Here is a 20,806-nt window from a genome sequence, read left to right on the forward strand (position 1 = left end):
AAGGCCTGTATCTATTCCTTCTCCTGTCTCCTTCACAGCTCAGCTGGGCCCAGGGCTGGGCACACAGGAAGTACTCTGCAAATATTTCTGAGTCACTGAATGTAGAGCTGGAAGGAACCTAAGAGATCACTTAAACTCAACCTCTTCATTTTAGAGATAAAGAAGCAGAGGCCCAGGAAAAGGAAATGCATTATTGAAGATCACACAAAGAGTTACTGATGGGACCAGGATGAGGACCTGGTGTCCTGGATCCCAGTCCCCACTAACCCCGCTGCCCTCCCTTCCATGGCAATAACAAGAATCAGGCTAATACCTCTTCTCTCTCTTTTTTATAAGAGAGAGAGATTAAGATTGATGAGAAAGGTTAATCAGTTCCTAGTTCTCATCTTTTGTCCATAAACTACTCAGTCTGGGAAGGAGCAAGAAACGAGTTAAGTAACGGGCGACAGGGATCTGAGTCCTAGCCTGGCTAGGAGCTTGACCTCCCTTCCTAGTACCTCAGTTTCTCTTCCTTTCAAAGGAATGTCTCTCCCCTCCTCATTTCATGTCTTCCCTATAGAAGGAGAGAAAAAAGAAACCATAATAATACAATGAGGGGGAACTTGGGCTTGGGAAGACCTTGACAATATGGGTTCCTGAAAAGAAGCGATAGAAGCCTCCAGACCCCGTGAAGATCTGTCTTCTGAAAGCAGACAGCTATGTGCTCCTCTGGAGGAGCTGTCCTTTCACAAGTTGCCACCGAGCTGCCCCCAGAGGCGGAGCTAAACTTACATGTTGCCACTGGTCAAGGATCAGCGGCCGGTATCGGAGGAAGAACTTGAGAGGGAACGATTCCGGATCGGGCCAGGAAGAGGGCGTCTGCCAGGTCACCTCTAGTCGTCGAGGGCTGCTGGGGACAGGCCGGGCCACAACGTTCTCTGGAGGATCTGGTTTCACTGATTGGGGAAAAAAACTCCTGCTGACATCATCAACTTTGTCCCTAACGTTGTCCCCATAGCCATCATCCCCATGCTCACTGTTACCACCAGTTCCCATTCCAGGGAAGTTACTCACCCCCACCAATCATCACAGTCTTACCTATGTGCCAGGCAGGACCGCACCTACCCCTTTCTACTCTAAGGAATATACCAATAAGTCTGCATCAGACTTGGCGAAGGAGGGAATGGGGATTTTACTCCATCAGACCTTTGTAAAATAAACCCAGAGAATGTCCCCTGTGGTCTTTAATCTGCTCCACAGCTCCTAGGGTGACTGTCCGCTGGTCTTGGACCATCAAGGCGGCCAAGGACTGAGGTCTCTTTTGCCTTAAAATGGGTTCTGCCTAGGCCTGATGCCAAGATTGGAGAGTCCAGGGGCTAAATCAGAGGGATCGCTGGTGCGCAGGAAGGTTACTGGATGGGAAGAGGCTGAGAGCAGATTTGGAAAGAGAAAAAATTAAAGACTGAGGAAGGTGGAAAAGAGAAAGAGTCTGAAGAGGGGAGGACGGGCCAGAAGAAGACCAAGAGGTAGCTAAGAGGATAGGGATGGGCAAAGGGAGCCTCGCAGAGCCTGGGAGGAGGCTGAGGGAAAAGTGAAAGCCCTCGCATGGACAAGGAAGACTACAGAAGGATGGCTGGAAGAGACTGGTCTGAGGGTGGAAGAAAGGGGACAGGGATAAAGGAAGTAGGAAGGGAAGACCTAGGGAAAGAATAGGACAGTTTGGAAGGGGGTGGGGGTGCATTAGGGTCAGGTTAGGAGGAGACTAAAGGAGGGGGGATCTGGGAGGGACAAGACAGGCTGGGGGAGGGGAGCCCAGGGGAGACAGAGGAGGTCTGGAGTGAGGAGGCCACGGAGGGGTAGGAGAGGCGCCTATCCCAGCCCTGTCTCTTGCTCTGACACCTCATTCATCACCCGAAACTTAAGGAAGCCATTAAGTTGGGTGGAAGGGGCTGGGGTTGGGGGCGGGGGCTGCAGCTGTTCTGCATAATAGCCCTGGTCTCTGCCTTCATCCAGCACCTCCACTCTTCCTCCCACCCAAAATACAGTCAGGTTCAGGATTGTCAGGGCCAGCTCACCCAGAAAGGATCTATCAGCAGATCCTTGAGGTCAGCAGAGGAGAGAGCATAAGACACAAGTGGAACAACATCTGTGGGGGTGAGAGCTTGAGAACTGGTCATCTGTACTAGGGCAGTTCATCAGCAACACACCCGAAAACCTTAATGGGTCGTCTGAATGAAGACATGGCTTTTACCTCCAAGGATCCCCCCCATTTGAGGGGAGACGTGGCTTCTGCCCTTCTGCACACCCACTCACCCGTCTGAGAGGGGCGGGACTGGCATCTACTGAGAAATCCAGACCAGGTAAATGAAGGCACAGTCCATCCCCGCCACGCCCCAGTCATGTCTCTCCTTTGCCAGGGAGTACGGGGGCAAATGTGGGGACAAGGAAGGAGTGAATCCGGGCGCCCCTTAGGATGAGGACAGGTCCAGGGTTCTGAAGCTGAGAGAATCCCCACAGGAACACTGAGAGGGACCTTGGAAGTGTTGGCAGTCAGGCTGTGCTCCTCACAAGGAGGACTTCCTGGGAGGTTCCCCTGGAGGGCCCCCTTTAATGACACATGAGATAAAGGGAACAGGATTGCTTTATGACAGGACCAGATAGCCTCATTTCCAAGCTTTGTTCACTGGGGCTTGCGGAGAGGGAGCTCAGTGCCGGTCCTCCCTGTTCTCCAGAAGCGCCTGGTGGGCGGCTGTTCCAGAGGGCACTGGTGTTTATTGAGTGTGTTGGAGCGGTAGGCTGTTAATGATGGGAGTAATGATTTCACCAGCTAAAGGAGATAATGGGCAGTTAATTACCTGCCTTTGGGAAATTAAGGCAACTCAAACTGGGGAAAGCGAAGGAAGCCACCAGCATCCCCCAAGGTGTCTGAGGACAGAATGCTCATGGATGCTCATGGTAAAATCCATTTATGTCTATCCTGTGGAGCGCCGTGGCTTTCAGAAGCCAGTTCGAGGCTCCCTCCAGCAAGGACTCACTCTGAGCTCGTCTCCACCGCGCTTGGAAGTTTAAGCAGATTAATTTCCGAAACGAGTCTCCATGCTTCCCCCTTACCTATGGTGAACTCGTCGAAGGTGATGGCTGTGGAGTTGTGGCCCAGGGCATTGGTGACCGTCAGCGTGACTTTATATTTGACCGTGGAGAAGAGGTGTGTGTATCGGATGTGACACCGGTTCTTGGGGGCTGGGTCCTTCTCGCAGCCTAACAGTTTGGAGCCGTGTCTACCCAAGGAGAAGGCGGAGAAGGGAAAAAAGAGGAGGCGAAAAAGGTCAAGGAGGACAGAGGTTACCTGCTGCTCAGGGACCCTCACGGCTCACCGTCCCCTCTTCTCAGGCAGACACCCCAGGCTTTCTCCGCTAGGAACCTTCCCGGATAAATCCCCAGCCCACCCCCACCCCCCAATACCGTCCTAGCCTTCCTCGTTCCCCCAGCAGGGTTCCCAGGAACGGGAGGTGGGAACTTACAGAACTGTCACATTGAAGGTGTTGGGTATAAAGGTGGGTGCGGGCAAGTGCCAGCTGCAGTAGAATCCCTTGGGGTAGTTGTTGGAGCGGCAGGTGAGAACAGGCTCTCGGGGCGGCACTGAGGGGAGAGAAGGGAAGGGGGAGGGGGACAGGCCTTCAGGAGCCACCTGAGGTAGCCACTCCTCCACCTACCTGGGAGGATGCTGGGGGTTGTTGCCACGCCCCTGCCTCTGTGGAGGCTCCCACTCTCCCCCGCACCCAGCACCCTCTCATATGGTGACCAAACTCAAGTGGCCACAAGGTGGCAGCAGTGTCTGGACCCACATAAAGTGGGGGGAGGAGAGGAGGGAAGAGACAGCATTCCCAGAGAAGACCCCATTTCCAACGGCTCCTTGGTCTCTGCAGCCTCCATCCACCCCTTCTTCCTCCCCTTCCTCAACTCTTCCCTTATTCGCAGCGGCCACCCTTCGGCCCGATGCACTGTTAATGATCTTGCCTTGCCTTTGGTGGGAACAATGACCACAGCCTTGCAGCCACACCGTACTTTTTAGGACTTTACAATGCACCTTTGACCCTAATAACGTCCTGTAAGATACACAGGGCAGGTGTGACTATTATCCCCTTTTACAGAGGGGGAAACCGAGGCCCAGTAAGGTCACACGGCTATTGCGTGACAGAACCAAGCACTAGCACCCTAACTCCTGGTCCAGTGCTCGGAATCCCAGACGCTCAGAGGCAGAAGTGATCCCAGAGGCTTTCTTTGAGAAAATCCCAGACAGGCAGCCCCCAACCCACCCCGAAATAGCGGAGCGATGGGAAATGAAAGAAAAGGCGTTTTAGAGCTCTTTAGGCGCCGCCTGCGCCATGTGTGAAATCGCAGGGCTCCCCACTGACCCCCAGGCTTCCCAGGTAGGGGACTCAGGCCGCGGAGTCCGGCTTCCCGGTTCCACCAATGAGGGAGCCCAGTTTCAGGAAGCTTCGGGCAGAGGACAACCAAGATCACGCAGGCAGAGGGGCCCTTGTACCCACTGAGATCCCTGACTTCTTCCCATTCCTCTAGTAACCTTGATTTCCCTGTTGGAACGTTCCACTTTGCCTAAAATGTGGAACCGACCGCGTCTGACCTTATCCTAAGCATCACGAGGGTATCACCACATTCTAAGGCTGAAAGAGCTTCTCCGGACACAGAGTTGGCTCACACCAGGCTTGGAGTCCACTGAGAACCCCAGTTCTTTTCTATGCCATTGTCTACCTCTCATTTCCTTAGTCCTTTATTAGTACGCTTTATTACAAAAATCAAGGGAAGGGGCAGCTAGGTGGCGCAGTGGATAGAGCACCAGCCCTGAAGTCAGGAGGACCCGAGTTCAAATCTGGCCTCAGACACTTAACACTTCCTAGCTGTGTGACCCTGGGCAAGTCACTTAACCCCAGCCTCAGGGGGAAAAAAAATAGAGAGAAAAGAAAAGGGAAAAAAAAAAAAAACGAGTCAAAAAGAGAGGTTGGATGGAGAGCCCTGAGTCTGAATCGTCTAACACTCAGTTACACCACCCTGGGCCTGGAATTTAATCTCTCTAAGCCTCATTTTCCTCATTAGTAAAATAGGGATAATAAAACTACTACAATCCCTGTCTCAAAGGGCTGGTGAGAATCAAATGAGCTAATTATGTAAAGGGCACTATAAAACGTCCGCTATCCTCATTATAAAGATGAAAGTGAAGGAGGGAAACTGAGGCCCAGAGCAAGGCAGAAGTGAGCCGAGGGGGAAGGGCTGGGACGCCTCCTTGCTTCCCATCTATCCCTTGAATCAACAGCACTGGACAAATCACGCGAGAGTCAACTGGTTGGAGGTGGTGTCTGATTCAGGGTCAGAAAAGAGAAAAGCGAGGAACTCCAAGGGAGCCTCTCTCCTCCAGCACCTGACGTGCCAAGGCCCACCCCAAACCCCAAGCCAAAATGAGTCTGGAAGGCCCCCTTCTGACCAGGCACTGGTCTTCAAGTAGGCGTTAAGCGAACGCGGGAGAGCCAGCAAGTGAGCTGCTGGCTTCCGCAGGGGAGAAGTCACCTCCTTCAGTGCTCAGAAGGGCTGGGATAAACAGCTCCCATGATCTTTGCAGATCCTAGAACCTGTCTAAAACCTTGCCCAGACAAGCCTTACTTCTCTGCCTCATTGCCCCCATATCAAGGCACATGTCCACGGTCATGCATTCCTATCCCAGTACACATCCATTTCCAACACATACTTAAAATCCATTCAGGTCCTAATAATGCATCGGGACACGGCAGCCGGAGTACTGGGTGTGAAACCAGAAAGATGGGCTCCAACCCTGACTCTGAGACTTACTTCGTGATCCTGAACAAACCAACCCCTCGAGCCTCAGTCTGCACATCTGTAAAATAACTCGGCCGACAAGTTAGCTTCCAACTAGGTTAGGTTCCTCTCGACTCTAAATTTACGGCCCCGCAGCGCTGTCTCGCTAGCTGCACAGATAGAGAGATCCACGCTAATCCTGCTGCAGTTATTTTCAGTGTTCAGCTCTCTTGATGCATAACTGCTCCATGCTGGGAAGGGGAATGGGAACTTTCCTTACAGGAGGAACCAGGTACTCGGGTCACGGGGGGCGCCCACCCGGAGGCCAACTGGCTGTGCCTTTGCTGTAGCTCCATACACACCCCCTCTCCCCAGAGACTGCTCCACTATGCATGGGTAAAGCCGGAAAGGGAACCGGCTGTATCGATTGGGGAGAGGGGGAGGGAATAGGGCAGAGGCCTCCTTAATGGGGTTACTGGAGTTTAGCCAAGCCCCCAGCTGTGGGGGAGGAGACGGTGACAGAGACCGCCAGAAAGACAGACTGAGGGACAGAAACAGAGTGAAGCTAAGGCAGCAGAGGAGGGATGGGGACCAGAGTGCAGTCCCTCCCCTGCCCCCACCTCCTCCTCACCCTCAGCCATAAGACTATAGGATTCTGGGGCAGAAGAAGCCTTTGGGAATATCCGGTAGGAAGCCTCCGAAGGAAACTGAGGCTCAGAGCAAGGGAAAAGCTCGCCAAGGTGACACAGGTAGTCAGCAGCCAAGCTGCGATTAGGACGCAGGTCCTCTGACTCCAAACTTGGGGGTGCTGGCACTGTACCACACACACAGCCCTCACAGGAAATGCTGAAGAAGGTGACCTCTACGGAGCCTCTGCAGATCCATCTCCATCCCCCTCAGCTCACCCCGCGGAGGCCTGGAGATTATTTATATGCATATCCTGACTACTACCCAGCCCAGATCTCCTCCCCACTCAAATGAAGGGCTCCTTAAGAGAGAGGAAACCAGATCTCTCCCCTAACACCTAAGGTTCCCCCAGGGTAAGGCTCCCTCAGACAACTCCCTCTCGGAGAGAACCCTGCCTGCCTCCCAACCCCGAGATCTGGGGCTCTTTAAGAGAAGTAATTGTACTCCTCTCCACCCCAGAACACAGGCTACTTGAAGTGGGGGGCCCGAGTTTCCCAACTCCCCCAAATAGGGACTCCCCAAGGTCAGGAGTTAGATATTCCCTCCTCAGACCAAGGGCTCCCCCAGGGCAGAAAGGAGGAGAGGAAGACCCTGTCTCTAGGAGGGGAGTTCAGAGGGAGGGGGAACCTGTCAGCAAAGGGTCCATGAAGCATCCCAGACCCTGGCCAGAAACTCCAGATGTTTAATTAAAGAAAAACAACAAACCCGGCACAGGGGAAGCTCCTCTCTGTTCACCTGCTAAATGAAACAACTGCGGCAGCTGCTAAGGGGTTGGGGTGGGTCCCTGGGGGGTGGGGGTGGATACCCTGGCCCCTCTACTCTTCCTACCAGTTAATCAATCATCAGGGGCTAGAAGTGGGGCCTGAAGCCAGAGGAGAGTCTTGGAAACAACCCAGGAGGGCTTCCTGGGGGAGGCAGGTCCAGGCAAGAATGCTGATTCTAAGTCTGCTTTGGTCTCCTGAAGAGGTCTTACATTTTCTGGGCCTATGGGGTCTCTTTCAGAGACAAAGACAGACAGGGAGAGACAAGTAGAGAGGAGTAGAGAGACAGGGAGAAAGAGGAAGAGAGAGACAGAGAGGAAAAGAGAGAAACAGAGAAGACGGAGAGCAAGAGCAAAGCCAAAAGCCGAGCCCTATTGCTCTGATTTTTTTCTGCTTGCTATTTTCCGTGTTCTCTAGGGTTCCAGCCTACGCTACCTCCACCCCACCCCCAATTATCAGAATGATTCCCCAATATGATACCCCTAGCTCTACCATCATTTCCTCCTGGCTGCAGGGTTCTGCAGAAATTCCATCTACAGCCTAGTTTTGCATGACCAAAATTCAGCAGTTTTGAATGACTTCTGGCAAGTGCCCCCCCCATTCTGGGCCTCAGTTTCCTACTGAGGGATTTGTACTGAAGCCCTTGGGTTGGGCTCTGCTTATAGGGAAAAGAAAAAGAAGCCTCCATCCCCAACCTCTGAAGAGGAGATTCAGGTGCAGGAAGTCATTAGAGAATAAAACAGGACAGTGTGTGATCAAGGACAGAAAGTGTGGGGCTCAGATGCTAAGTACTTGAGGAGGCCGGAGAAGGGAGAGAGCCATGTGGCTCCGACAGTCAAGGAAGGCTTCCTGAAGGAACTGGAATCTGAGCTGGACCTCAAAGAACCGGTGAGATTTAGAAAGGGGGATGGCTAGAGGAAAGGGAGGGAGAATCGTATGCTAGAAAAAGACTACAGGAGTCATCCTGCCTAGGGGAAAGAAAGCCCATGAGAAAAAGAGATGGAGAAATAGAGGTAAGCAGTGAGAAAGATGCCCATCTAGGACTCAGAAAATGCCAGGGACCTAGGAAGAGAAATAAGCAGTACTTGGAGAGAGAAACTGGAGCTACAAATAGACAAAAAAAACCCAAAAACACAAGGGACAAAAACAAGGCAGAAAGAAGCAATGAGAGAGTGATCAAGAGAGACCCAGGCCAAAGGATATAAATAGGCAGAAACAGATTTGTACACATTAAAGAACCAAGAATGTGGGGGGGAGGGAGGAGGGGTGACTCAAAGTCAGTTCTAGAGGAAGAGAGAAGAAGCAGAGGAGAGGAGGCAGAAATGGAAAAGAGACAGGGAGAGAGGAGGGTAAAAGGAGAAGGAAAGAAAGGGGGAGGAAGAAGAAGAGAGAGGGAGAGAGGAAGGAGACAGAGGAATAGAGGGTGATCAGGAGAGAGGGAAGGAGGAAAAAGGTGGAGAGGGGGAGAAAGGGGGAGGAGAGAGATAGAATCCTATCCCCCAGGCTCCCTGACTTTCCAGATTTAGTCCCTAATCTCTGCCCTGAACTCCTACCTTCACCTCATTCTGCAGGGTTTTTTAAACATCCTAGATTAACAAGCCTGAGAAGAGACTCGTGTTGTTCATGCCATCAGAAGTGGCAATTCCTAGGAACTATTTCATCCAGTATCTCAGGAGCCAATAGAGATCAGTTCATTCACCCCATATTTGCCCTCCTTAGGATCTCTTTGGGAAGTTAGGTGGAACAGTGAATAGAGGTTCCAGGCTGGAGCCGGGAAGACCAGTCTCCCTGAGTCCAAATCTAGCCAAAGACATTTAGTAGCTACATAACCCCAGGTAAGTCACTTAACCATGATTACCTCAGTTTCCTCATCTACCACATGAGCAGGAGAAAGAAACAGCACATCAGTCCTGAATCTCTGCCTAGAAAACCCCAATGGGTCCGTGAAAAGTCAGATATGACCGAACGACAATAATAAAAAAAAGGTTCTCTTTCCCTTTCTTGTAACTTAACTCATTCTTTTAGGTCGGCCTCTATTACCTGCAAGGGCACTTTCACAATCTAACCGCAACCCCTGCTATGGCTGATGATTAAGTGTGACCAGACCAGACCAAGGGGTCTGAATCTGAACAGCAGTAGGTCTGACCAGTTGTAAACATCTGCTAGCCTACTGCACCCAGCTCAGCCACACCCCTCTCTCCCACTCCGCCCCTTCCAAAAGATTCATACCCTTCAAGATTAATTGGATTCCAGGGGCTAATAAACTTAACTCCTGCCTCCCCTGGGAACATGGGCCCCCTTGTTACCTCATTAGCCACCTCACAGGGAACCGGTGACCCCTGGCCTTTGATTCCTGGACAGGGAACAAACATCTGGCCTAGGTATAGGACTTATGGTCTATCCCAAATCCCCCAAAGCCTGAGGCCCACCATGGCTAAGCCCTAGGGGAGAGAGAAGAGAGAAAACAGGGGCAGAGAGTAGTAGATTCCAGGGAATCTCAAAGCACTGGTTCTGGTCACTGGAAGCAGAAATCGCATGCAAGTCCCAGGCACTGAGATTCAAAGGAAGATGGAGATGGTCATGAAGATGTTGGAATGAGCTAGGATGGAACAGGTAAAGGGACCCAGGCATATCAGTCTAAAGGGTTTTTCTCTAGGAGGGCCCCAAAGAGGAAAAAGAGGTAGAGGGTTTCTGGGGGGAAACTTATTTATCTCTCCCTTTAATGGGTCTCATTTCCGCAGCCACCCCCACTATCACTGCCGCGATCACCACCAAGACAGGGGCAGTATTGGCTCCTATTCACTCAACAGACTAATAAACTGCATTTTCTATTTGTACACATTAAAGAACCAAGAATGTGGAGGGAGGAGGAAGGGTGACTCAAAGTCAGAGGAAGAGAGAAGAGGCAGAGGAGAGGAGGCAGACATGGAAAAGAGACAGGGAGAGAGGAGGGTAAAAGGAGAAGGAAAGAAAGAGGGAGGAAGAAGAAGAGAGAGGGAGAGAGGGAAGGAGACAGGTCCTATTTTCCCTTATTTCTTCTGGACCTACAGGGAAAGAGTCCCCTCTTAGAATCCCGGACTGCTCGAGCTTGAAGGAAACTGATTTTTCTCAAGTCCGGGGCTTCTTAACCTACAGCCTATAAACATGATTTTATTGTATGTGTAGTCTGTACACATATATAATGTGACGTGTAAGAAATGTCTTGCAAATATAATGATATATAGATATATCTCCGACGTGCTAAAGGAAGTTTACCTGTATCATGTACACTCATTCATTCAGCAAACACGTACTACACACCTGCTGTGCACGTGGAACTATAGATTTTCAGGGAAAAAGACAGTCCCTACTATCCCAATTACGCACATATAGACACATATACATATTCATTTTTTCTCTCTCACTCTCTTGCTTTTTCTTTTAGGTTCATCCAAAAGTTGTCCCTGTGGTCAACTGCCAATTTGGAGGGGTTGTTAGATGTAAGAGTTCCAAAGGTTTTGATGGTCGTTCTAAAAAGCTCTTTAAAAAAACAGACGAGGAGATGGGGCACAAAAACTCCGAGATCACCATTACCTTCTCCCCCCCACCCCACAGCTCATAATTAAGTTCTTCCTAATATCTAGCCTCAAACCTTCATGCTTATTTCTTCCTAATCTCACCACAGCAGGAAGAAATAACGGGGTGAATAAACGGGAATAGTATATGTACCCCAGTCTGTGAACTTTAGGGGGCAATTCTCCTTCCCTGTCCCTGGCCCCCATCGCTCCCCACCTCCTCCACCCAAGTCCCTGGGGCCGGGAATCGGTTACAAACGTCCGGCCACATGTGCTGTCTGTCAGCAACCCGGCCACATTTTCCAGAGCAAAGGAAAGATAGGGCTGCATGGAAAAGGGCTGTAAGCAAAGCCCTCGCAGCCCAGGCCCCACCTCCCCACTGGGAGTCAGAGAAGGAAGGAATACAACCGGTGGGGAAGAGGGGGTGTCTGTCCTAAAAGGCCCATTCTCTTTAATCACACTGACCCAGTTGCAAAAGGGATACAGATTGGATGGCAAAAGGGACTTCCCAATCAAGGGGCTAGGTTGGAGGCAGGGAGAGAGGAAGGGTATACCCTGGGAGAAGTGTTTTAGGAATACCCAAGTACATAGGGGGAAGATCTACAAAGTGAAAGATGGTTCTATAAAACTGTTCCTACCATCCACATTTAGAGGAGTGAACTGAGAGGGATTTGGATAAAGGCAGATTAAGAGCAGTAAGAACAAGGGTCCATGCCCCACGCATGTTGGTAAGTGGTAAGGGCAGGGGAGCTGATCACAGGACAGAGTATGAGATGGCGGTGCTGGGGGTAGGAGCAGTCAGGAAGGGCTTCCAGAAAGAGAAGAAATGACTCCCTGCCCCTCCTCTCCGCTCTCCTCCTCGGCTCCATCAGAACACTGCCCAACCCCACCACATGTTGGGGCTCTGGTAGGAGAACGGAGGTCTGGTAGGGATTTATGGTTGAGGGATCCAGAGGGGGATCATCACTCCTGGAAAAACTCAGAAAAAAAGGAAACAGGACAGACCACACCCTCCCATCATCCCCCAAATTCCCTAGGAAATCTCTCAGACTGGAAATTTACGTCTGTTCCTCCTCCATCACACGGGGATGTTGCTCCGGGGTACTCTGAGCCCCGAGTAACAGACGCTGTGTGTATGTGCCTTAAGTCCACATGTGCAGGAGCATTATCTGGACATTACATGTGTATGGTCGTGTCTGTATATAATGGAACACCGAATGCATGCATTCATTTCCCTCCTCTTTCTCTTATTCTTATGCACACAGATGTACCAATGTAATACACATGGAGTGAACCAAGTCTGAGGGCATTTTAAAACTTTAATATACTCTTCTAAGACTTTGGGGATACCCTTTACATGCATGTACATGCATGCGTGTGCAAATAATATTACGTTATGGTGTGTATGAGCATGCACAGGCATAGCAGCACATGTTTCTGTCTGTGCAGGTCATTATGCAGCACTGTCCTACACATCAACAGGAAATGTAGCTACCTGCAAAATATGACATGAAGAACACCAGGAATATCTTGTCCCAGCCTAAAAATCTCTTCCTTAACTACCTGTTGGGGTGCCTGAAATTCTATTAAAGCTTCACTGTTTGGGGGCGAGGAATCACAAGTGGTCAGTTGGAAGAATCCCCTCTGAAGGCCAGATCTGACCATAGGGAGTTAATGACAGAGACAGGATGAGAACCCAGCGTTCTCTTTTTCTGGTTATGCTGTGAGTGCATCCAGCAAAGCACTTGGCAAGCATCTCACAACTAACCTGGGAAATAGGCTAGGAGAGAGACTTCCAGGTGCTACTGAGGGTAGGATGAGGAGGGGGACCCCAGGGACCCCAGCCCTCTGGGGAAAGGAATATGGTAAGGAAGAAAGGAGGGAGAGAGGGAGGGAAAGAGGAGGGAGAGAGGGGAGAAGAGAGATGGTTGCAAGAGGCTATATCAGATGACCTGGCAGGGTGATATATCTCACAAATATTCTAGGAGCTGAGGGTGTGAACTGGAGAATCAGAGAATTGAGGGATTAGTGGGGGGGGGGGGCAGAGAATGATTGCTGACAGATGGAGTTAATTCTGGCCAGCTCCCCCAGCCCTCTCCTACCAGTCTGACTTTGAGAGTCCCAAAGAAGGACACCCTTGCCTTCCTAATCGCACTCTCCATTCTCCCCCTCTCTGTCCCCGCACATCTCTGAAGAAGTCTTTTGCTTTCTAATCTTAGTTCCTCCTTCCTTAACTCTGGTCCACTCCAGCTCTCCCCTCAGGGCCTCCTTCAGATTTATCTTCCAGAGCCCTTACCTCCCCCACAGACAGGGGAGACAGGCTCCTGGAGACCCGACTATTTGGGTGCTTTGGGTGGAGGGGCTCCGCTGATCTCTAAAGACTATCTAGCCAAACATCTCCAGAGGTACTACCTACCTAATAAACAGGAGTTGGGGAGGGGAAGAAAAACTCTGAGCTAAGGCAAAATGTGTATCTGTGTGCTTGTGCATACATCCAGATGTCTAAACATGTGTCTGTCCTTGGGAAGTCGGTGCAAATGTCTGTGTGCACATGAGTGCATGCAGAGGTCTATGGGTCTGTCAGTGTGCATGTGTGTGTGAATATATATACACACACATATACACATACACATTCATGCATATAGGGTCCTCAGGTCTGACCCTGCAGCAGGAAAAATACAAAGCAGAAATCAAGAAAGATTTCCCAGGAAATATGAGATCTGGAGTCCTGGATCACCTGAAGGAGAATGACCCCCTCTGGGTAACTGAGGATAGTGGGCAGAAAAGGATGACCCATGGAGGTCACTCCAGGCCCTGAGATCCTGAGGGCATAGGGGGAGGGGCGTCCCATCAGAGAAGAGAGTGAGTTGGGGAGGCTGGGAGTTTTCCCTTTCATGTGGATGAAGGAATGCCAGGCCATGTGCCAGGGGTCAAGTTACCCATGGCAGGGATGCAAGGGGCGGAGGTAGGATGGGGGGGTGTTGGCAGTCCAAGACCTGGACACCCAAGCACTGGTGGAGGGGGGAGGGGATTCAGCATGAGTAGTTCACAGTGAACTGCGTTGTACAGTACCCAACACCCAACAACGTCTCCTTGTCCCATCTTCTTGAACCCAGAAAGAGGAAATCACCCTGTAATAAGTCCAACTCTCCAATGAGATGGGCTGTACTTATCCACCCTTTGCTCACCTGGGTCCCTTATATGAGAGAGGCAAATTAGTGGAGGCTGTATGATCTCTTTTTGCTCCCCACCCATTTCACAGGCCACCGAAGGAAATGTGGCACAAACAGAGTAGAGTGGGAGAGAGGAAGTGGGAAGAAAAACGTCAGCAAGAACCAAGACACGCTGCTGGCCAGCCTCGGGTGTCCTGGATGATGGGAAGAATTCTGGGCTAGAACTGGGAGCCCTAGGTTGGAAACCCAGCTGTGGCCAGAGGCAACTCTCATCCCTCAGACTCAGTTCCCTCTGCTGTTAAATGGAGGGATAGAATAAGTGACCCCCTTTCCAAGTCTACAATCCTATGGGACCGAGATGACTCCGTCACAAAGCAGTTCAACATTGCCACTAGTCTCAAGAAAAAGTGACTATACAATTGTGCAATTCTCACCTCCTCCAGGAAGCCCTCAAAGACTTCAGAGGAAAGCTAGGAAGCTTCTAGTTCCTTCCTGAATTTGCATTTCATGCAGTAAGACGCCATTTGCTTGGTCAGAGAAAGAACAAATTATGAAGACTCTCAAGAAAACTTTGGGGGACCCAGGGATGGGGTCAAGAAGACCAGGGGTGAGAGAGGGGGGGAGGGAGGACACAGGAAGTATGGTTATAAGAGCTTTGGGTGGGGCAGAAGGAGTGATTCCACATGTGAGGGCCTAGGGGAAGAGGACAAAGTGGCCAGCACTGGCAGGGGCCCCAGTCAGAAAGGAAATTCCTTCCGGGGAGGTTGGGATGAGGAGCCTAGCTTTGTACATCCCGGCAGGGGTGGGGAGGGAGGCGGAAAGGGAAGGGGGAGAAGCTTCGAAGAGGTTCCAAGAAAGACAGCAACAGCAAGGAGGACAAAAAAAGGACATGGAGGGAGCAGAAGCAGGGAGGCCTTCAGCCTCTCCCAACTCTACCTAGGAGGTGCGATATCTCCACTTAAAGTCTGTCAGAAGAGGGAGGAGGGGCGTGGTCTTAGGGCCAAGGGCTCTCCAAGGGTAGGACCGTGATTTTACCTCATATAATAACTGCCGTGCATAGTCTTTCAAAGCCTCCAAAGTGCTTTACACACAACACTTCATTTCAGAATTGGTAATAGCCCACTGAGACAGGTAGGAGTGTTGTTATCCATATTTTATGGATATGGAAACTGAGGCTAAGAGGGATCAAATGACAACCGCACAGTCTGAAAAGCACAGGTCCAGTGCTCTATCACAGCTCTTCCTGTACCCAAATCGAATTCACTCTCCACTCTCCCATACCGCCCCTGTTATAGACAGGGCTGATGCACCCAGGACGGGACTGTCTTCCCACCTCAGACGGAAGCTTCCCAGAGACTGACTGTTCAAGTCCTAGGGGACCCAGGAGATTCCCCATTCCTCGTCTGGCAGTTTGGGAGCAGCTGAGTCAACTGAGACGCCAGACTTTTCCTCCCAGATTTGGGTCAGTCTTTACCAGTAGATGCTCTGAAATATAGCAATAGTCTTTTTATCCTGGGTCTCAGTTTCTCTACCTGTCGAATAGCTGCATGGGAAGGGGAGCTTAGACAGCCATAAGATAACGAGAATTAGTTCTGTAGCCTATACTTAGAGAAAAAAAGAGTATGGTCAAGGATTAAAAAACCAAAAACAAAAACAGCTTTAAAAAACTTGGAGAATCAAAATCATTGTTATCTGGACAGGGGAGGAAGAACAGGATTTTCTGGGGGAACTGTAATCTCAGAAGGGTAGGTCTGAGGTGAGGCTGCTAATAGACCCCCAGAACATATGCTTATGGAACTGGAAGTTCAATCTGGACGGAGGGTAAAGTTCCCGGGAAAGACACCCTGAGGGAGTCCTTAACTCTTTTTTTATTCTCTGCCCTCCCCCTCCCCACCACACACATAATTCACAAAGCAGATAACCGAGGTGATTCCAAACACTCCTCTTGTATTACATAAAAGCACAACCCCCCCATCTCCACACACACACACACACACACACACACACACACACACACACACACACACAGAGCCTCTGTTTTCTCTCTCTCTCTCTCTGTCTTTCTCTGTGTGTTTGTCTGTCTGTCTCTTTCTCTCTTCAGCTCTCATTCTCCAGCAACTCTCTTGGACCAGCCTCCACCAAGGTTCAACTGGTCAGGGGAAATGAAGCAGAGGAACCTAACCTTTAGGTCTCCAGCGTCGTCACCTCCCCATCTCTCAAAAAGAAGGGGGCTTGGAAGAAGGGCTGGGTTCTGAGACCTTAGGGGTAGTGGAGCAGAGGGAAGCTTAGATAGTCTGAAGAGCTACCAATAGTCTTCCCTTCCTCTTGTATGGTCCGGGTTTGGGGCTCTCAGTAGACAACAGCTATTCTTTGCTCAACATCACTTTCTACCCTCTCTACCCTAACCTCTGCTTAAAGGCTTCTGGCTCCCCTCACTTATCCCCTCAGGCAGCTCATTCTACTTTGGGACTGCTCTTAGGAAGTTTTTCTTCATATAAGCTAAATTCTATTTCTCTGAAACCTCTGCCTATTCTGCTTTAGTTCTGCCCTGTGGAGTCAAGCAGAACAAGATTAATCTGTTCTCCGGTGACCCAGGCTGACCCAGGATTCTAGGCCAATGTTATGTGGGATGAGGAGACTCACCAATCAGCGCAGCTTAGCTAGGAAAGGCCCAAGACATCCAGGGTGGGGGGTCACACCTTCCCTCGTAAAGGTGGCTTTTTGAGGCTGGGGACAATGTGTCTGTGGCCAAGCAGAGGAGGGTAGTCAGGAGAAAGGGTGGGCCTGCCGCGGGGAGGAGGGGATGGCCGGCAAGCTGTCTGGCCCTGGGGCCCCAGGGCTGGGAACAGGGCTTGGGTTTCCTCTCTGACAGGGACCAGGTTTCTCCAAGGGAAAGGAGGAAAGAAAAACAAAGAAAGGGAAGAAAAGGAGCCACTCTGGTGCAGCTGGAGTCCAGCTGAGGAGTGGAGGCCCCCCTCCCGGGTGAGGGAGGGGGGAGTGATGAGGGAGAGAAGGCGAGCGTGAGAGTTTGAGAGTGTCAGTGTGGAAGGTTTGTGTGCAGTAGTGCAAATGTGTGCAAGCAAGGCAGGACTGCGCGTGCTAGCTGTGAGACGGTGTGTGACCCCAGAGACATGTTCACGGGATGTCTGTCAGTGCACGAAGACTCTGTCTGCCTAGGTGTGTACGTGTGAGTGTACGTGCTCACACTCAGGAGTACTTGTGCGGGGCCAATAACACGCCCCACTGTCTGTGTGTAAGTGTGGGTGCCCGGGCCCGTGTCCAGAACCCCGTGTATGGGGCTGACTACCTGTGTCAGTGCGGATTCTTTCCATGAGCAAGTAACAAGGTCTGCTTGTGACCACATGTATGTGTGTGTGCACTCGTGAGTGTGTGTGCAGCTCCCTGGAGGGGTTTGTTTGTTTTGCTCCTAATTCAGTTGTTTTTCCATGTCCTTTCCCACCAAACCGCATGTTTTTTCCTTTCATCTCGCCAGCAGGCCAGGGATGGGAGCCCACAGCACGAACGTCCTAGCGGGGAAGGGGTTGGGGGGGGAGTGTGAGGGAAAGCCTACAGCCACTAAAACTCTCCAACACCCACTGTTTCTAGCCTGGCCCCCAGGCAGAACAACCCTGCCAGCTAAACACAACGCTCCCCCCCCCAAGGCCCCACTTCCCCAAACAAGCTTCTTCCCTGCACTCCCTGGCTCAAAGACCTGGCCCTGGGGAGAAGGGCCAAAATCCTCAGCCTGGCATTCCAGGACTTCCATAAGTTGGCCCCAAGCTACCTCTGCAGTCTTATCTGCCACTGTTTCCCAGGATCCACCATCCGCTTGGACCAGTCGGACTCCCTCAATTCTCCACCCACCACTTGCCCTCCCAACCTTTGTTCATGTCTCTCCTTAACCTGGAATATCCCACCTTCTCCCCTTGGATCCACCATGTCTATGCCCTCTCCTTCAAAGTGTGGTCTTTATCCCTTCCCAGAGAGCTTCACTGATTGACCCCACTCAGTTGTTCCCAACATGGTTCCATGAGTGCTTAATACTAAGCAAGGCTATGTTTTTTATCTCTGTGTTCTTGTCCCAAGCTATTCAAACTCTCCCTCTCTGTATATCAAAATCTCATCTACATACATGCTCAAGATCTTCCCTATCTGAAGCACCTTTCTTTAAAATAATATCCTCCCACTGCTAACTTTCCACATAGATTTATATAGTTCACCCCCCAATCTCCTACAGTCTGGCTCCAGTCGCCACCTCTCTGTTAAGACTGATTTTTCCAAGGTCACTCCTAGCGACTTTTTAATCATCAAATTCACCGGTCTATTTGGTCTGTCACAGCATTTCTGCCACTGACTCTTGGTCCCTTCTTCATCTTGACTCTGAACTCACCTGGCTTTCTTCCTGCCTCTGCCTGCTCCATCTCTTGAAGTAAATGCATCCTGGGGAGCCAGTTTTAGAATAAGGTGAAGGCACAAACGTCTTTGCCTGCCTTGGCTTCTAGGAGCCTCTCCAAGAGTCTCCTCTTCCTCATCAAGTTCCCAAATGAAGGTTTCCTTCATTGGGTTTGGTTCTCAGGTCCCAAATCACTGCTTCCCTCAGTGATCTCGAAGACTCACAGAACCTTAGTATTGGAAGGAACTCTGGAAGTCAGTTAGCTCAAGCCATGCTTAAATAGGAATCTTCTCTGTGTCATCCCCGGGAACAACAGCTTCGCCTAACCTCTGCCTGGAGACCTCCAGTGCTGCACAAGTCAATAAACAATGATTTGCAAAAATCCAAGTTACAGACATTTCTCTCTCTCCCTCTCTCTCTCTCTGTCTCTCTCTCTGTCTCTCTCTCTCTGTCTCTCTGTCTCTCTCTGTCTCTCTCTCTCTCTCTGTCTCTCTGTCTCTCTCTCTGTCTCTCTCTGTCTCTCTCTCTCTCTCTCTCTCTCTCTCTTTCTCTCTCTAACACAATGTGGAGACAGCTGTTTCATAATGACCAGAAATGGCCTTAGAGCCAGAAATAGCTGAGTTCAAATCCCGCCCCTAACATCCTGCTGGTGTGACCCTAGACAGCTCACCTAACTTCTTAACGCTTCGGGCAATGTATTAATGCTCTAAGTTGAAGAGAAAGTGCCAACCTGAATTGGTAAAGGTAATTTCCTCGGCTGAGATTTGTGTGTTCCAATAAAGGCAGAGGTCCTGCTCAACTACCACTGCCAGATCAATGCTTTCTCATGTAGTTCTTTGATCACTCTAAGGTACCTGCTTAGAAACATGGGGTGCCTCCCTATCATCTAACAAACAAAAGCCAAACTCTTTCTTCTGATATTCAAGGGCTTCATGAATGGATTCAAACCTACCTTGTCAGCTGTAGCTCCCATTGCTGGTAAATGGGATTACTTGGTGTCTTGGATTCCTTTCTCTCCCCACCCTTATCCTGGGCACATTTCTCATCTGTGCCTCCCTCAGTCTATTTCCCCCACCAAAAACCACACACACACACACACACCTCCCAGTTTGTCTAAATCTTACTCATCGCTCATTCCTGGGCAGGTCCAACCTTCTTCAAAAAGTCCTCCCCAACTCTTCCAGCTCACAATGACCTCCTCTCCCCCTTCTCAATTCATTATAGAACTAGAATTTAAGCCACCCACTCTGACTTTTGATCACCAAGTGCCATTCTCTGCTTTCTGTGTATATTTTATGTCTAACTAGATGATGAGCTCAACAAAAGCAGGGACTATGTTTATTGTCTCTTTATTCTATGTAGCACAAAGCCTTCCAGAGAGGAGATGCTCAATAATGAGCCCCAGGCAATACTCAAGATTAGAAAGATGAGTGGCCAAATTATAGCTGAGAAGAGAGTTTCCATATTGGGAGTCCCTCCAGGAAGAAATTACAGGCTCTCCCACACTCTGTAGATATGATTCGAAAAAGAAAACTGATAACCCAGACTCCAGGCATCTGTCAATATGGCAACTTTCTTTACTTTCTCTTCTTTATACAAGCTCCTCAAAGACGTTTTTTTTTTGTTGTTGTTGTTGTTTTAGTTTTGAACTGGTCATATATTTTACTTGTGTCATCAGTCAGTCAATAAACATTTATTAGCCTATTCTGTGCCAGGTACTGTGCTAAGTGCTAAGGATGGGGGAAAAAAAAAAAAGAGTTTCTACCCTCAAGGAATTCGTAATTGAATGGTATAGAAAACTCCCAGTTTAAGAAAGAAAAATAAGGAAGGAAGGAAGGAAGAGAAAGAAAACAAAAAACAACTTTCTGTCAATGGAAAACAACACATTTTCTGCAACTTACCATCTTATGAAATTGCCTAAGGCAGTAGACTTTAAATGTTAGTCAATAAACATTAACAGACTACTATGTACCAGATAATATGCTAAGCAAGGACTTACAATTTATCCAGCTTTATAGTCAGTATTTATTAGTGGTGAGCCTTGAAGCAAAGTTTTTCTAATCCCACTTTTATCCTCTAGTCCATACTACCTCTCAGCGGTGGGGCAGGACTAGCTAACTGTCCAGTTCTCGCTCATTCATACACATATACTCCATTTCTCAGAAGAGAAATTCCATCTTCTCAGTTGGGGTTTGTGTGTGTGTGTTAGACAGGCAGACAGACAAAGACAAAGAGTCAAAAGTCAAGAGCCCTAATTTTTCCACTCTCCATTCAAACACTCTTCTTTCTATCAATCCAATGGTTCCTAAGACCTCAGGCAATCACCTGCAACCAGGACATCTCAAAATTCTCCTCAGTTTTCACCACACTCCACTGGCTTCTCAGAAAACTCACTTGATTGCCCACCCCTTCCAGCTGTTCTAATGCCAG

At 49.9% G+C, this 20,806-nt stretch overlaps 1 protein-coding gene across 4 annotated transcripts in view; it reads right to left on the reverse strand.

Moving 5' to 3' along the window:
* Positions 1 to 20,806, reverse strand: part of CNTFR (ciliary neurotrophic factor receptor) — a 93,043-nt gene that overhangs the window by 12,001 nt on the left and 60,236 nt on the right. For all 4 annotated transcript variants that reach the window (XM_074280241.1, XM_074280240.1, XM_074280239.1 and 1 more), the window contains 3 exons: positions 3,501 to 3,618; positions 3,091 to 3,257; positions 772 to 935 (listed from right to left, as the gene is read on the reverse strand). In XM_074280241.1, coding sequence (XP_074136342.1) covers positions 772 to 935; positions 3,091 to 3,257; positions 3,501 to 3,618 — 449 coding nt within the window. The remainder of the gene's footprint in view (positions 1 to 771; positions 936 to 3,090; positions 3,258 to 3,500; positions 3,619 to 20,806) is intronic.

The sequence above is a fragment of the Sminthopsis crassicaudata genome, chromosome 1, assembly GCF_048593235.1.
Source record: "Sminthopsis crassicaudata isolate SCR6 chromosome 1, ASM4859323v1, whole genome shotgun sequence".
NCBI classification, from domain to species: domain Eukaryota; kingdom Metazoa; phylum Chordata; class Mammalia; order Dasyuromorphia; family Dasyuridae; genus Sminthopsis; species Sminthopsis crassicaudata.